Genomic DNA, 16660 nt, shown 5'->3' with positions numbered 1-16660 from the left:
TCTGTGATCTCGCCTCTGCGTACCAAACGATCCCCCAAACCCTCTCATTCTTTCTCCTGGCAGATGGACCTATGAGAAGCAACTAATGCTGATCACTAAGTTTTCCATACGACATGTGTCTTCGGTTCCCTCGTCCGGTTCGTCAAGGACTCACACCGGGCGATACTCTCGCGATCCTGAACCAAAGCTGGTGAACCGTGGGTGCTATCGGACAGAGCATTCCGATTCTGCAGAGTCCGCAGGGTCCGAAGGCCTCAAATGAAACAGAGAATCGAGGGCACGATCTATAAAGCTGCGTTATAGATCTTATAGCTAGCAATCGTAGATATTGGCCAGGTCCCTCAATCGAAGCGCTCGTCAACAGAGCTCATATCTAACGAATCCATTCTTTTTCGTTCAAAGCGTTCCCACTGTTTGCCGAGTTTTTGACGAGCTCGCACCGACACAGATGCTCAATCTCCCGAGAAATCCGAGTTCTTCCATTCAAGGATTGTCCGAGGCACAATACCTGGAATGTGGGGGGGGGATTCCCCGCTGGTGGTAAAAATAACCTCACTATAGATCCACAAGAGTGGATGGACCCTGCCTTTGGATAGTCTAGACGACTGTCGCATTCCAAGGTCATCTCTTCCATGGTCCTCGTGTGATCGACCAGCTGTCAGAGCTTATACAATTGATGTCGTCTCTTAGAGCTTCGCATTTGTGGTATGCGAAGTGCACGCCATTTATTCTTGCAGTTGCTCATTATTAGTGGGAATTCACACACGACTCATTTACTTTCAACAATTCCCCTGTTTTGAAGAATTTTGGTCAGTTCCCGTCGACAGTAAACAGCAGTAGTACCCGCTTACTCGGAGCTCAGTCCCGGCTTGTGGTCCTTGATTTGCCTCCTAGAACATCACTCGTGGGCATGATTTCCGGGAGTTATTTAGCCACCTTGTGCGGGACCTTGGATTCAAGACATTGGACCCAGGTGAATGTTACGCTCGCAGAAGACAGCATTGAACAACGAGAAATATAACACAAATCATGAATTGACAATGTTCAAGAAACTGTTTGAATAAGTACCAAAAAAAAAAAAAAAGACAAGAAATTCTCTCCTTCAATTCCACCATCCCACAGAAACCACCCCAGTCCAGTTGTATGCAAAAAGAAGAACGCCTGTAGAGAAATCTATCCCACCACCAATCACCTGTGCATGCGAGTTCATCATCATAATATGTCATCTACCAGCGTCGTCCATACACAGAATCTTCAGGTGTCGACTTCCTAGATTGCTGCCGACGATCTCGGTTATGAGAGTCACTCCGTGCAGAGGACTGGGAGGGCCTAGGAGAAGCAATCTCCTCTGTAGAATTCAGTAGCCTAGTGGGCTGTTTGAAGTCCAGCTTCCCCTGAGTATCGGTTGGGGTATATTTGGACTCGGCGTCGCGACCAAATAGCGCCATCATGTCGTTCATGGTCAATTTTCCGGCGGCAGACTTGCCCTCGATGGTCATGTTGGCCAGTTCGCGTTTGCGATCCTGCAGGGCGACAATCCTCTCTTCAACGCTGCCCTTGATGATCATTCTGTAGATTTTGACATCAACGGTTTGGTTGAGACGATGGACACGATCAATAGCTTGTTCTTCCACGAACTAGTTTTCATTGTGTTAGCATGATGCAAAATACAAATTTTTGTGGAATCGTTGACTTACAGGATTCCAGAATGGTTCCAGGATTACAACACGGCTGGCAGCTGTCAAGTTGAGACCCAGTGCACCGGCACGCAAACTGCAGAGCAGGACGCGAGTGCCACTGTTATTCCTCAACTTGTTGAGACTGGCTTCACGGTGGTCATTTCGCATGCCACCATCGTAACGTGCAAATCCAATGTTTGCACTGTTCAAAAATGGCTCGATCTTATTCAGCATCGAGGTGAAAACAGAGAAGACAATGAATTTGTAGTCCGCGGATTCTTTGTTGAGGAGTTTCATCAAGTAACGGATCTTGGTAGATGGTAGCTCCCCGTTTTCGCCTTCGTAAGGAATGTCATCGTCAGAGTCGGATTCATCTTCAGAGCTGCTCAGGGTAATAGGTTGATTCTTCTTCCCCGAGGGCGAGTCAAGGTCGGAGTCCCCGGAGCCAATCCATTCTCCTCCACCTTCAGCGTCTTCGTCCTCTGATCCACCGGCCTTGCCAAGGTTGGGCATCTTACGTTGGCCCTCGGGTACAATCCATTCGGCCTCGTCATCATCCTCATCGTCGCTATCAAGAATGACTCGACGGTTCTTGCGAGAGCGAGACTTGGCGACCGGACTTTCAATTGTTGTGACCTCGTGGTGTTTGTGTGCTTTCTTTGCCTTTTGCTTGCTATCTTTGGTCATGAAATTGGTGTTCAGGTCGGTTTCACACTCAGTGCAGTGACTAGCCCCGCTCTTTGATTCGGCTTGGCTAAGTTCCGCTTGACAAACATCGCATTTCTTCGTCATGACACTCAACCCTCCAAAGAGGTCAGCCATGTCATCTAGATCGTCTTTCTTTGCTTCAGATGACTGGCTTGCAGGGTTTCCATTCTGCAACAGAACATCTTTGTCCAAGGCTAGATCACTCTTGACAAGCTCAGGATGGTTACACGCTTGACGAAGACGCAAGAGCAAGACCAACGCGCCAGCATAGTCAACTTTGGCTCCGCCCATCATCTCCTCAAGGCGGTTCTCGGTGCGTTGTTCCAATCGCTTGTAAAAGTTCAGCTCCCCCTCCATGAACTGCGCTTCCACCTTGATAACCTCACGCTTGACGATTTTGAACCCATTGGATTTTTTCGGTTTTCCATCAGCTCCTTCGGATTTATCGTTTTCATTGTCTCTTAGAACATCCTTGGTGCGTCGTTTCATGAAAGCTTTCAGGATGACTTGGAGTCGTTGGATAGCAAGGCCACCACGGCCATTTGCTAACGGTCTACTGATCTGGTCACGCCACGCAGCAAGGTCATTGTAAGGCTTAATACGGAGGAATTTGATCAAACTCTGCAGCTCGTCAAGGTTGTTCTGCATTGGCGTTCCTGTCAAGCACCAGCGATATCTAGCATCCAAGGTGCATGCAGCTTGTGTCGCCTTGGCATTGCGATTCTTGATGGTGTGGGCCTCGTCAAGGACAACTCGGTACCAGTAAACAGAGAAAATCCCAGACTTTTTGGCCTTGTCCGCGGCTGCTGTACTTGACTCTGAGGTAAGAGTTCCGTAGGTGGTAATGACGATGTCGTAGTCGCCCAATGACTTGGCAGTCTTTGCGCGGTTCGTCCCATGATAGAGACAGACGCTCAGCTTATGAGACCTCTCAATTTTGTCAGCGATCTCGGCTTCCCATTGCTTGATAAGTGCTAGAGGTGCCACTACAAGCGTAGTCTTGCTAAGTTGAGAGGCAGGTGGGGCATCTTCATCGTCTGTTTTCTTGTTGGCGGTGTCGTCGTCGCTGTGTTCGTGCTCGGGCTTGCGATTTTTGAGCAGCAGGGATATTGTTTGAACGGTTTTTCCCAGGCCCATGTCATCCGCAAGGATTCCACCCTTGGGCACAATTCCTTTTGTCGAGTGTCGACCAGACTCTTTGTCACACATCCAGCTTACACCTTCGACTTGGTGGGGCAGCAAGGTGACTTTCAAGCCCTCGATAATCAGCTCTTCTTCGTCATCGGATTCCTCCTCCTCCTCCTCCTCTTCTTCCTCATCACCATCCTCTACTTCGGCCTCGTCATCCTCGTTGTCCGTGACTTTCTCCTTTTTATTGTCATGATCCGTGTCTTTCTTAAGCTTTGTTGGCTTCTTCTCGTCAAATTCATCGGCAGACTCTGCTTCGCCTTCGTTCGGGTCATTGACAGTAACACCTTGAAGTTGAGCAGCCAAGTCATCGAGTTCACTGGTGTCGTTATTCGCAGCCGGACTGGCTTCCTTCGTTTCAGTTTTCTTCAAAAGCTTCGTTTTGCTCTTTTTCTTCTTCTTCTTGTCCTTAGACTTTGCTTTGCTTTCTTCCTCGTCTTCGAATGCACCCTCAAGCAGAGCTTTTATGTTTTCATTCGCTTTGGCTGAGTCGACGTAACCGTAGACATCCGTGGAACCAAAAGTAGATGCCTGACCAAACTGCTGAGCATTTGTTCCGGTCCTCGAATCAGACTCATCGGCTGTAAGATCGATGAAAGCCTGAAGGTTTTTCGATGCGAAGGACTGCTTCGGTGCGGATGGCTTTGATGTGAAAAGTGCCCTTGGGGCCCGCGGGGGTAGCATACGACACCTGCTCGGGGCGTTTGATCGGAGTCGCACCCGGCGGAATCCCTGATCGATAGTCATTGTACGCAGATGGTCGGACGGGCTGGAAGGGGTCAAATGGCCCACGTCGGTTTGCTGAGGGCGTGGCCGAAATGCCGCCGGGTGCCACCGGTGGCCGGGAGCTTTGAGGTGCTCCTTGTTGAGGTACTCGATTTTGTTCGGGGTTTGACACGTTTTGTTGATAAGGACGATGATGCTCTGGTCGCGTGCGGTTTTGCTTGGGGATATTGAAGAGGTGGTTGGAATTGGATCTTGGTGCTGGTTTACCAAGAGGCGAAGGTCTACCAAACTCTGGCTCTTGAGCAATGGATTGTTGGATCGATTCCTTTGGGCGCCCGGGAGTTTGGGGCTCCCTAGGAGCGTCACTTTCCCTGGCCATGGTGGGGTGAAGTCGTCCGCGAACGAAAGACCGTGGGTTCTCTGTTGTGTAAATATGGCGTATCTGAGACGGTTGTGGTTTGGGTATTAGGTTTGATCTTGTTTCGCTCACGCTGGGCGAATAATCAATCTGGCGTGGCGGGGCCTAAGAAGCGCGCAATTGTAAGCTTTGGCAGTCTTTGTTGTTGAGTTCAACTTTCGGATCTCTTCGCGGGCGCGGGGTAGACTGTTCTTAGGGATGAGTGAATGGGGAAACACACCTAGTATGGAAACTACCAAGAGCTGTTAGTAATAACTCACCTGCAAGGCTCAACTAGCACATCCAAGCCCTTTTCAAAAGCGAATGTGGGGTGGAGTTGAGAAATACAAGTGGGATCGTCGACGTTATCGATATGGGATTTGTTTTGGGTGGATTCCCCAGCAACGAGTGCTGCCTTAGGCAGTCAAGTCCAAAACATTAACAACTTTGGAAGCTTATCTGTGCATGTCAATACCTATATTAAAGATTCCACTGAATTGCAGTATTCGGATGAGTTGACATCAAATATCACTGTTCTCATCCGTTCCCTCAAAGTTTCCAACTCTGGAATTTAGCGCGACATTGGAGACATCTTTGGATTGAGATGGTGATGATGTCCACGGCCAGATATATACATACTTTCAAGATTGCCTACCAGGTAATCTTAGAAGTAGCCATTCCGAGGTCTGTCTACAGACTTATATAGGTGTGGACAGCCAGGTACTGGGCAGGACCTCGACGGTCTTTTAAGGTCCAAAACCTTTTCGAAAAGTATTTCAGTACAATATGGGAATTGAAGACACCAATAAATATGTAGAACCAGTCAAAGCACACAGGTTCCCCTTTCCAAGCTTGCAACGCCCACATACTCCCGAGCCCCCTGTACCAGGACCTCTATATTAAATCTCCCCAATGACGCCCTTCAGCAGCTCTGGCACGATGACCGCGGCATCACCCTGGAAAAACCAGTCGCGCTGTTTTAAACCCTGACGAGGCTTATCATTCGGATCCATGTTGATAACCGCCACTCGGGCACCGGCTTGGCGAGCAGTGTCCGTATATTCTGCAGCAGGATAGACCTTGGAGCTCGTTCCAATGACCAGCATGAGGTCAATTTGACCTTCGTCAAACCAGTCATCAACAGCCTTGATGGTATCACCAGGGAGAGGCTCTCCAAACCAAACCACGCCTGGTCGGAGGAGCCCGCCACACTTGGGGCACTGGGGCAGGTCAGAAACCCCCAGTTCGGGGACTGGATTCGCTGCATCCGTAATATCGACCTCATTCGCCCTTGAAGCAGGCAGGTTCAACCCCTTCTTGGGGATCTCAAGAGCAGGAACGATGGGGTCTGTAAAGTCGTTCTCACATGTGTAGTTGCAATAGAACTCATTGCATTTAATATTGAAGAGAGATCCATGCAGTAGATGCAGCTGCCCGGGTGGGTGCTGCGCTCTTGGCGACAACCCTTGGGAAACAGAACATTAGTTTGTGGTGACATCAGCATTTAAAGGACCCGAGTCAAAAAGGGATACTCACCATCGACATTTTGCGATAGCGTTATAAAGTTCTCTTTCCTTCGAGATAGTTCAGCAAGTGCATAATGTGCCTTGTTTGGTTCTACGCCGAGAGCCATGTGTCGGCGATAGCTGTAGAATTGCCAAACTAGTCCCGGATTGCTTTCGAAAGCTTCTGGAGTGGCCAGCGAAGTGGCATCAAATGATCGCCAGAGCCCACCAGCACCTCGGAAGGTGGGTAGTCCCGAGGATGCGGAGAGCCCAGCCCCGAGCAAGGCTACGATTCGCTTGCTTTTTTGCAGATGTTCAGTGAACGACTTAATATCCGCAGCAGAAATGTTAGCCAGAGCTGCCTGTTTCACTGCTGAAGCCATTTCTGTAGCAAAATTCCAAGACCAAAAAATGACACGAGCGTCATGCAAAGCGTGTGGAAGGGGTTTCAAATGCAAGAGTTCTTTGTTGGTCGAGTTGGAGTAAGTGAGGCGGGGATGTGGAGATGGAACATACCGCTCATTCAAAGGTATTTAAGGCGTTCCAGCGCATACTATTGGCCCACGACTTCGATCCTGAGTAAAGACAAATGATATTCAATCGTTCATTTAATGTCTATTGGTTGTGTAATCCGTATTTACTTCTATCCAAGCATCTCTCAATACATACGATATGGGGCTCTATTACTTCCTTGGCCCATTTCTAATTCCAATGACCCCAATATCTGTCAATCACCATAAAATGATTCATTTCTTCCACGGATACTGGCCAAATCCTCTACGGGATGATGGCGCTGCCCAAGGTTCCGAGCCTAAGTAGCTCATACACACCCCAAAGTCGTCATCTGCCGAGGGGCAGAATATTGTGTTGGTGGCGTACTTGTCCGATCAGCATCACCTGCAGAAGCGGTCGAATTGCTTTGGCTGCTCCACCAATCCTGCTACATCTTGCTTACCACTAAGAATCATTTATAGAATTTGAGGCCTGTGGAATTGACAACACCAGAAATGACTGCCTTTTTAACCGTAACTTCGAACCGTCACCAAATCGAGACCAAAAGTTTTGAAAAATCAATTCAAACGTCTGCCGAAAACGATGCACACCTATCGCCTACTTGACGATATTCACTTCGTGAGTTAACAAGACACCGAACTTGATCTCTACATCTCGCACGATCAACTCCGCCAAACATACAATATCACGTCCTGTCGCCCCACCAAGATTCACAAGTACAAGTGCATGACTGGCAGAGACTCCCGCCTGGCCAATTTGCTTGCCTTTCCAGCTACACTTTTCGATTAACCACGCCGCCGGTATAATATGCAGCCCCTCGGACCTGAGAAACAGAGGGACATCCTTGTCAATCTTCTTTATTGACTGGCGCAATGCATCATTGATAACAACATTCTTGAAGAAGCTCCCTGCATTGCCCGTTATCTTTGGATCGGGGAGCTTTCTTCTACGTAGAATGCAGACTGCCCTACTGACTGATCGTATAGACGGCTTTGAAACTCCAAGCTCCCGCAAGACTTGCTGAATTGCCGCGTTTCCAGCATCTACTTCAGGAAAAAGGGCCTTTGTCGTCCGAATCGTGACGAAGCATATCATCATTTTCGTCAGAGTTTGTTTGAAAACACTGTCTCGATATTGCAGCTTGCACTCCTCCTTTGACATTTTCGTCAATTGTCCGGTGTTCATGTCAATAACCTCGACATTCAACAGGACATCGCTCAGCTCAGCTCCATATGCACCAATATTTTGGATTGGTGCTGCTCCAACCGTTCCAGGTATCAATGAAAGGTTCTCTAGTCCCCCAAGGTCATTATGAATGCAATAATCCACCAGCGAAGTCCATTCTACCCCCGCGCCGACTCGAAGGACTTTGTTGTTTTCATCTTCAGACACAAGCTCGATGCCCTTGATCTCGTTCTTTAGAATAATCCCGTCGAATTTGTCCTTGGCAAAAAGAGTATTACTCCCACCCCCAAGAATGAAATATCGATTTTCGTGAAACAAGGGTGAGTTCAAAAGCTTCTCAAGATCGCCAGTGTTATTTAAACGAAAAAAATACCGGGCCGTCACTGTGACACCGAAAGTATTATGCGGTTGGAGGTCCACATACTCCTCCAAATGAAAGCAAGACATACTCTAGCTCAGTTATGTCCAAACTTTGCACTGTATTCGATGATTTTGATGCAATGAGTTTGGAGATGGCCACCAGCCACAACCAGGGAGGATAATACTTCCCCGCCGGATTAAAGATATCGAGTAATGTCAATCTGTGCTTCACGATAACCTCAATTGGCCCAATGGAAAAATTTGCCCCGCTAATTGGAGGGTCTATTGGTTTGTGTAACTGCAGGAGTGCCGATCTGCATCGCCAGATCCACACGATCTGATGGTACGTCAGATCCCACAATAAACACACCGCCATAATTTATTGGCAAAGCTGAAATCATTGCGGGTCATTGTCGATCTGGAAGTTTCCGATCTATCTTCCGTGAAGCAGCATAACGGCAAACTCAAGATCGTGATTTTCACTTGCATGCAAGGTCATTATGTCAACCGGCATCATCATCAATGGTGGCAGTCAAGTAACTGGAGACATCCGTGTCTCTGGCTCAAAGAACTCGGGTCTAGCACTCATGGCCGCGGCATTGCTTGCAAGTGGAACAATTATGCTGGACGGAATGCCACCCGTTTCAGACATCAAGAACATGAGCCGTATCCTCCAATGCCTTGGAGCTGATGTATCGCGCGTAGACGATGCTTTACATGTTGCAACAAACAACATAAAATTTCAATCTATTCCCGAAGAATTATCGGCTAGTCTTCGGGCTTCAATTCTGGTTCTTGGACCCCTTCTTGGACGATTCGGGCGAGCCAAACTAAGTCTCCCGGGAGGGTGCACCATCGGCGTACGGCCAATCGAGGAGCATATTAGGGGACTCGAAAAGCTTGGTGCTCGTGTCAAATTGAACGATCGGTATATCGAAGCCCACGCATCCCGATTGCACGGGGCGATTATCCATATGGAGACTCCATCTGTAACGGGAACCATGAACCTTATGATGGCAGCGTGCTTGGCTCGCGGTGTGACGCAGATACACAACGCAGCTCGAGAGCCGGAAGTGGTCGACCTGACAAGTTTTCTAATCAGCATGGGAGCGCGAATCAACGGGCTGGGGACTGCTCATCTTACCATCATTGGCCGGCACGAGCTGCTATCTCCATGCCGGTATCAAGTTATGCAAGATAGAATCGAGGCAGGCACATTTATGATTCTCGGTGCAATAGCTGGTGAATCCCTTACAGTCCTTGGCTGCAAACCTGAGCACCAGGCTATGTTAATCAAGAAACTTCGGGCTGTCGGTGCCATCATCAATATCTCCGTTGATTCGGTAACAGTCCACAAAGCTGAAAGACTCTTGGCTGTTGATATTCGGACCGGGCCATATCCTGCTTTTCCAACAGATCTGCAGCCGCAATTCATGGTCCTTCTTTCCTTGGCTCATGGCATAAGCCGGATCGCTGAGACTGTTTACGAAAGACGTTTTGATCAAGCATTTGGTCTGCTTGCTATGGGCGCAGATATACAGATTCACGAGCAAACGGCCATAATATCGGGAGTAGAAAAGCTATCTGCTGCATTGGTCTCTGGGTCTGATCTAAGATCTGCTGCTAGCCTTGTTATTGCGGCTATTGTAGCGGAAGGAGTATCGGTGGTTCAGGGTACCAAGTACCTTGATAGAGGGTATCATGATCTGGAATCCAAGTTGGCTAAGATCGGGATAACTCTTCATCGGCCGCAAGAACACGGGAAAATCGATGAATTTGAAACTAAGCTGATTGTTTCTGCTCTATAATTGCGTATCCTACCTAGGCATCTACTATGGTCCCGGAGTTACTATGTTCATGGAATGCGACGTATGTATACCTACTTCTAGGTATTGTTTGGGAAGGCTCCACATATATATCTCGGAAAAGAACCTTGGAAGTCCAGACAAATGACCCGACTTGTGAGCTTCAATATATAACTTCACAAGATTCCAAGGCTCTTTGTAACCGAAATCATTATAGAGGCCGCCCTTTCTTCTCTTTTCCCTTTTTCATGTCAGTTTATTTAATATTCGCATAGACAAAAGGTGTTCTCCGTTGAACTATACTGTAGATTGGAAAGCGATGCCAAACCCGTTGCAGGTGATTGGTCCACACCGCCCGCAACTTCTCCATCAGCCAAGGGAGCAACCGACGGTTGGAGATAACAAGTTTACAATTGTACATTCAATAACTTTGAGCATGGCCGCCTGCAGGTCACTCGTCCGACAATGCGCCCGTCAGCTGTGTCGCGGCCCTCGGCTTAGCCGTTCATCCTACCAGACTCTTGGTCGCATCCAGGTCCCTCTCCGCAGAACGTACGCTACCTCCGTCGGCGCCGCGGAGCTCAAATTCGGACAGCCGTTGCACGAAACTCACCCTCACCTTTTGGAACCCGGAGAGCGTACGTGATATTTCGGTCGCTGTTTCAAAAAATTCATAATATTCTGGAGACTGATTGATTGGTTCTTTATTCAATAGTGACCCCCGGAGTCACGGCCCTTGAATATGCCCTGCGCCGATCGCGACTCGCCAACAAGCTCCCCGAGGGAGCAGTCGCTATTCTCGCGGCCTCCGAAGTGAAGTACCGTGCGCCTGGTATCTTTCACGAATACCGTCAAGAGTCCAACTTCTTCTATTTGACTGGTAGGTTGACGGACATTTGGCTTGCCATGGAACCCATCGCTGATCATACGATTCTAAACCTTGATAGGTTTCAACGAACCGAACGCGCTGGCAGTCATCGGGAACGATGGGTCTGGTGACAATCATATCTTCCATCTCTATGTCCGGGAAAAGGATCCCAAGGCGGAATTGTGGGATGGTGCGCGCTCTGGCACCCAGGCCGCTATGGATGTCTTCAACGCCGACGAAGTACGTTTACACTGCTTTGGCATGATGTATGGAACCTCAGACTGACGCAATTGCTTTTAGACAGGGAACATTGAAGATATTGGAAACATTCTTCCCAAAATCATTGCCAAAGCCACAGAGGTCTACTCCGATATCCCCGCCTTCGATGGATCCAGATCAACATTGCACCGATACCTATATGGCCCGACCGTTGCGTCAGAGAAGCTGAAGAAATTCGTCGACCATCGCAAAGTTAAATCCTTGAAGCCCTTACTTAACGAGATGAGAGTATTCAAGACTGAGGCGGAAGTTATGCACCTGCGCCGGTTGGGACAAGCCTCCGGGAGAGCTTTTACCGAAGCCATGCGCCAAACATTCACCAAGGAGAAGGACTTGGCCTCGTTCTTGGAGTATCAATTCAAAGTCAATGGCTGTGATGGCAGTGCCTTTGTTCCCGTTGTTGCGGGTGGCCAGGTAAGATATTCTATACATACCAGCATTCAGAACCTGGGCTGACCAGCATAGAACGCACTGAGCATTCATTACACAAGAAATGACGACGTTCTAAGGTATGTCAAATTTCCATCCATAACGTGAATCGCAACTTACGGCCTTCGACAGAGATGGAGACTTGGTTCTTACAGATGGCGGCGGTGTAAGTCTCTTCCCTATCTTCATATATTCATCTTCAGATGCTCATAAAAATATAGGAGCTCGGAGGGTATATCTCTGATATTACAAGAACTTGGCCAGTCAATGGCAAGTTCTCCGATCCCCAGCGGGATCTGTACAACGCCGTGCTGAATGTTCACCGAACTTGCTTGGCTCTTTGTCGCGAGGATGCCAACCTGTCCCTCGATAAGTTGCATAATATTGCCGAGAATGGATTGAAAGACCAACTTAAGCAGCTTGGCTTCGATCTTTCTGGAAGTGTATGTACAAAGATTTTGCGTGTCGATTGCAGACGTTTCGCTGACCTCTACCAGGCGATGAACGTGTTATTCCCACACCACCTTGGTCACTATATCGGCCTGGATGTTCACGATTGTCCTGGGTACTCTAGAGGGTACAACTTGAAGGCTGGTCAATGTATCACTATTGAACCGTGCGTCACCCCACTCTGTCGCTATACCTTGGCACGGACTAACTTACAAATAGTGGCATCTATGTTCCTGACGATGAGCGATGGCCCGCTCACTTCCGGGGCATTGGAATTCGTATTGAAGACAGTGTCTGCGTGGGTGATGAACATCCGATTGTTCTGTCCCCTGAAGCCGTCAAGGAGGTGAGTTCTATAGCTGTACTCTGACTTTAACGAGATTCTGACTTAATCTATAGGTTGATGATATCGAGGCACTTCGTAGTTAAATCGATCACCATATGTATACTAGTTGACAGATACCCTCCAAATCCATGTATAATACATCTTCACCATAATTTACTAAATGTTACGTTAACCCGCTAGACCTAAAGTTTGTGGTGGCTGGTTGGGGGCTGGCAAAGACGTAAAGCTGGGAACTACAATCAAAGGATTCCGAGCTGAAATGGGAAAAAGAAAGATTGGATTAAAGATCCAACCAGAAGAAAATGATTGGTGAAAGAAAATATAAAATATAAGCATATCTGGCACGTCGCGTTTAAAGGAATGTAGTTGTTGATGTTCATGCTTCGCGCGACGCTGTTGGTTGTCCGGCGCACGCTCAAAACAAACGGAGGCTCCACACCACACGACTTTGCCCTTCAATCCTGTTGTCCCTTTCCTTTTACCCCAAGCTTTCTTGCCACCAACCACCCCCAATCATCCTCAGGAGTTTGGATTGCTTTCCTTTTTCAACTTGACCTGACTGTCCCTTTGTGTGAACATGTTCTTGCTTTGACCTCATTCGAGCCCTGCAAAGACGTGTAGCACGTCGCGTGCTCGACCTCGAATACCCCTCCTCGACGACCGGTTATTCCACCATAACACAAGCTCTTGACGCGTTCAAGTCCAGCAAACGTGTGACCACATGGCTGCTGTCTTCGTACCGCCGTCGCCCCAGACCTCTATGAACATGTCGACCCGTCGTCCACTCGCCAACGTGCCGAATGCAACCAATTCCCCTCACAGGACCGGACTCGTGCCGGCCAAACGAGTTCGGTCCAATCAGCTCGAGACGTCTTACGGCCAGCCACCCCCGAAGAAGCAGGTGATGGAAGCGGCGGAAAACGGTGCTCGTTCACCTACACAAAATCGATCGTCGGTAGTTCAGGGAACCGACTCGAAGCTCTTCGCCAGACGGCCTAACAATGCCAACCCAAGTGCTTTTGAGAAGAAGCTTGTTGCTGCTCGCGACAAGGAACGCCAGCCACAAGTAAAAACCGTGAAGGGCGAGAAGCCATCTGCTGATACCTTGGATACCATTCGTCAATGGCAACGCCACTACCGCAAGGCTTTCCCGCAGTTTGTTTTCTACTTCGATAGTATTCCTGACGATGTTCGCCGCAAGTTTTCTCGTCAGGTCATTGCCCTTGGAGCTGTAAGTTTCACCTATTGACGGTTGTTTTGCTTCGACCTTGGAAAACTTGTGTTTATGGTCATAATCGTCGTGTATTTGCCGAATAATACTAACTTCTGCATTGTAGCGTGAGGAGAAATTCTTCTCCCGTCTAGTTACTCACGTTGTCACATCGCGTCCTATCCCTGCTGGAATTCCTGCCACAAGTCCGACCGAATTGGAGGCCTCCAATGGCGCCAACGGCGATGCTCATGTGCAAACCGTCAACCCTTCATTACTTGAAAAGAACACTAATTCACACCTTTCGAAACATGATCCCCGTCACGACCAAGGAAGCATGGATGTCCTACAACGAGCTCGGCAGATGAACATGAAAATTTGGGCCTTGGAGAAGCTACAACGCATGATCACCACGATCAATGATGACGATATCGGTGGCCAGAATAATGATGCTGTCAGAAGCAAGAACGCAGATCCAACTAAATCCAAAGGTTGGGCTGGACTAACTCCCCTTGATCGCGCCCTCATGCAAGAGCGGTTGAACGGACCTTCAGATCGTGACCTGTTCTCATCGATGGAGATGATTGTCTTCAAGGGCCCCTTCCTCTACATCCACGACATGAATGAAAAGACGAAGCCTGTCATGGTTCGAGAATATCCCCGAGTTACCAAGCGTCAGGACGGAGCTTGGCCACAGTTCAGAAGCGCCCCGTTGGGCAAATGCCCCTTCGTTGATGAACCTCCAAGCAGAAAGGAATACGACAGACACCGCATGCGTCAGGCACAGAAAGAGAAGAAGGCGTCAGCAGCCAAGGCTGAGCCTCGTGCGAAGGTTTCCCAGACCGCTGTGGAACAGAAGCCCGATACCAAAGTCGACGCAGAACCCACCAATACTAAGCGTGAAGAGGATAAAGAATCTTCAATGAAAGCGGAAATCCCTTCAAAGCCCTTGCTAGACGAGACCCACGAACGCAAAAGCTCAGAAAGCTTCATTCCACCACACTTTCCCCGGTCTGGCCCCTTCTATACTGGTCGCGAACCTGCAGCGTCCGGTGTACAGCCATCTAACGTCACATCCGCCATTCGATCTCAGATGATCTCGTCCACTGCTGCTGCCCCAGGCGCAAAAGCAGGTCTGAGCAAAGAGGTCCATGGCTTGAAGAGAAAGGTCCTTGAGAGGGGCACAGGCAGCATTGCAAACGGAAACGGATCTATGGCTGCCCCCGAGCGTCCCAATGGATTGGCGATGCATCTCAAATCTCAAAACAACCCCAATACCAAATCAAAGGCACCAGAGGCTCGTCACACTCCAGAGGAAGACTCTAATCCAGGAGAAAGTGCCGGCATGAAACGCCGTCGGGCTGACAGCCGCGAAAGCGAACCGAAGAAACCGGAACGGCGCAGGGATCCGAAGCCAGGGTACTGCGAAAACTGCAGGGACAAATTCGACGACTTCGAGGAGCATACCTTGACACGAAAGCACCGCCGATTCGCCCAAAATGCCGCTAATTGGGCAGACCTAGACGCCCTGCTTTTCGAGATCCAACGACCTCTCAAAGAAGAGTACGGATATGATAGGTGATTCAGAGAAGCAATTGACCATCATGACTTCTGCAGTCGTGGTCTTGTTTTGTCTTGACTTTGCCTTTCTTTTACTCCTATCTTCGGCCTTCAGGGTAACCTGTTACATTCCCCGCCTCGTTGATAATCACCTCTCGCCATTGGAATCGATGCACCTTGGCCTGTTAGCACTACCAATACCCAGCATCGACACATTTGCATAATGTGGAGTTTTATTTTTCTTTCCGTCGCATTGGCAGTGCAGCAAATTTATGGCACTTAAACCGAGCTTGCCGCCTGCTTGACCTTGATTGATCGAGGTCGTCCGCTCGTTACGATAACTTCTCATTCTCGCTTCACTGTATTTGTATCTCACATCTGTATCAGCAATTCTTTCACCGAAAACCCCAATTACGTGCCATGTGTCACCAGGCAAGGGCAATTTCTCAACGACCCATTTCTTTTCGAGTTCGACAGCCAGTGGAGCGTGCCCCCTCATGCCTTGAATGATTCTGCTTTTTCTTTTCTTTTTCTCATTAACTTTCTGGAGGACGGCGAGTGAGTGGTGGTTTCTTGGTTGTACACAGCTGGTATAACCAGCCGAGCATGGGAGGCTCAACTTATTGCATTGCGAGGTATTGCATCTTGCATCTTGCATCTTGCATCGTCTTTACATGGTCACATCTCTCAGCAGAAGCCTAAGGGTTTAATTGTTCGTTCATCTACTGTTTGTAACTGTGTTGCTTTCATTCGAAGAAGCCCCTTTCGGTGGCTCATACACCACTTGGGTGGCATAGCCGCTTGATTTTTAGCTTTGCAGTACTATTGAAATACTGAATGCAATAAACATTACCATTGGTCTACATTAATTGTCCTCTGCTCAGCCTTGAAATGATAGTCTTATGCACCACTTGCGGGCAGTCTGCCACTATAGATTTTTACAAATCTGGAAGGTCCACTCTGACCAAACATGGAATAAACTTAGACTTCATTAATTCCGCAAGGGCTCCGCAATCATCCCTTGCATAAACGTGGGCTTGCCTCACTGCCTATGCATGCCCCTGATGTACTTGGTATACAACGAGAGTCTCTTGCATACGCCCTACTATGTACACATCCAGGTAATCACCCTAACTTTTTCTCCTTCAGTTCCTCTTTTTCATCATAAAATCTAATCATCCACGAAAAAAACCCCACAGCAGTCGCAGTAACGCCCAAAATCAAACAATAAATAGGATACGCAAGAGAATGCCCGTATTCCAACACCCCACTCAAGAAGATCGGCGGTCCAAGCGTCCAGCAGGTCCAAATCATAACATCAATCACCTTCACAGAAGGTTGACGAGCAGTACGGATAAACACCAAAATAGCCATCACAAAGGATATAATCATCAACCACCAACTCAGCGTCCCAAGCTGCGAAGCACGCCATTGGTTCCAGCACTCATCCTG

General features: G+C 48.6%; 6 protein-coding genes across 6 annotated transcripts; 3 read left to right on the top strand and 3 right to left on the bottom strand.

The window, feature by feature from the left end:
• Positions 1–1226: 1226 nt before the first annotated feature.
• N7503_010495 (putative SNF2 family helicase/ATPase) lies at positions 1227–4322 on the bottom strand (the record flags this gene model as incomplete). Its single annotated transcript, XM_057070041.1, has 2 exons — positions 1227–1637; positions 1698–4322. 2 exons carry the CDS (start codon positions 4320–4322, stop codon positions 1227–1229), a joined length of 3036 nt encoding a protein of 1011 aa, XP_056916652.1.
• Positions 4323–5597: 1275 nt separating this feature from the next.
• On the bottom strand, positions 5598–6586 carry N7503_010494 (SIR2 family NAD-dependent protein deacylase; the record flags this gene model as incomplete). Its single annotated transcript, XM_057070040.1, has 2 exons — positions 5598–6163; positions 6235–6586. The coding sequence occupies 2 exons, from the start codon at positions 6584–6586 to the stop codon at positions 5598–5600; spliced, it is 918 nt and encodes a 305-aa protein (XP_056916651.1).
• Positions 6587–7313: 727 nt separating this feature from the next.
• Positions 7314–8348, bottom strand: N7503_010493 (putative UDP-N-acetylmuramate dehydrogenase; the record flags this gene model as incomplete). The annotated part of the gene is made up of 1 exon (XM_057070039.1): positions 7314–8348. One exon carries the CDS (start codon positions 8346–8348, stop codon positions 7314–7316), a length of 1035 nt encoding a protein of 344 aa, XP_056916650.1.
• Positions 8349–8761: 413 nt separating this feature from the next.
• udpA (UDP-N-acetylglucosamine 1-carboxyvinyltransferase family protein) lies at positions 8762–10069 on the top strand (the record flags this gene model as incomplete). The annotated part of the gene is made up of 1 exon (XM_057070038.1): positions 8762–10069. One exon carries the CDS (start codon positions 8762–8764, stop codon positions 10067–10069), a length of 1308 nt encoding a protein of 435 aa, XP_056916649.1.
• Positions 10070–10383: 314 nt separating this feature from the next.
• N7503_010491 (aminopeptidase P family protein) lies at positions 10384–12568 on the top strand. The gene is made up of 10 exons (XM_057070037.1): positions 10384–10704; positions 10782–10946; positions 11014–11174; positions 11235–11627; positions 11679–11722; positions 11775–11808; positions 11864–12085; positions 12140–12258; positions 12312–12438; positions 12492–12568. Exons 1-10 carry the CDS (start codon positions 10386–10388, stop codon positions 12519–12521), a joined length of 1614 nt encoding a protein of 537 aa, XP_056916648.1. The 5' UTR covers positions 10384–10385; the 3' UTR covers positions 12522–12568.
• Positions 12569–13159: 591 nt separating this feature from the next.
• On the top strand, positions 13160–15230 carry N7503_010490 (protein serine/threonine kinase activating protein nimO; the record flags this gene model as incomplete). The annotated part of the gene is made up of 2 exons (XM_057070036.1): positions 13160–13669; positions 13776–15230. 2 exons carry the CDS (start codon positions 13160–13162, stop codon positions 15228–15230), a joined length of 1965 nt encoding a protein of 654 aa, XP_056916647.1.
• Positions 15231–16660: the final 1430 nt, after the last annotated feature.

Source organism: Penicillium pulvis (genome assembly GCF_028828015.1).
Source record: "Penicillium pulvis strain IBT 33274 chromosome Unknown scaffold_8_segment0_segment0, whole genome shotgun sequence".
In the NCBI taxonomy this organism is placed as follows: domain Eukaryota; kingdom Fungi; phylum Ascomycota; class Eurotiomycetes; order Eurotiales; family Aspergillaceae; genus Penicillium; species Penicillium pulvis.
This window is presented reverse-complemented; position numbering and strand designations above follow the sequence as displayed.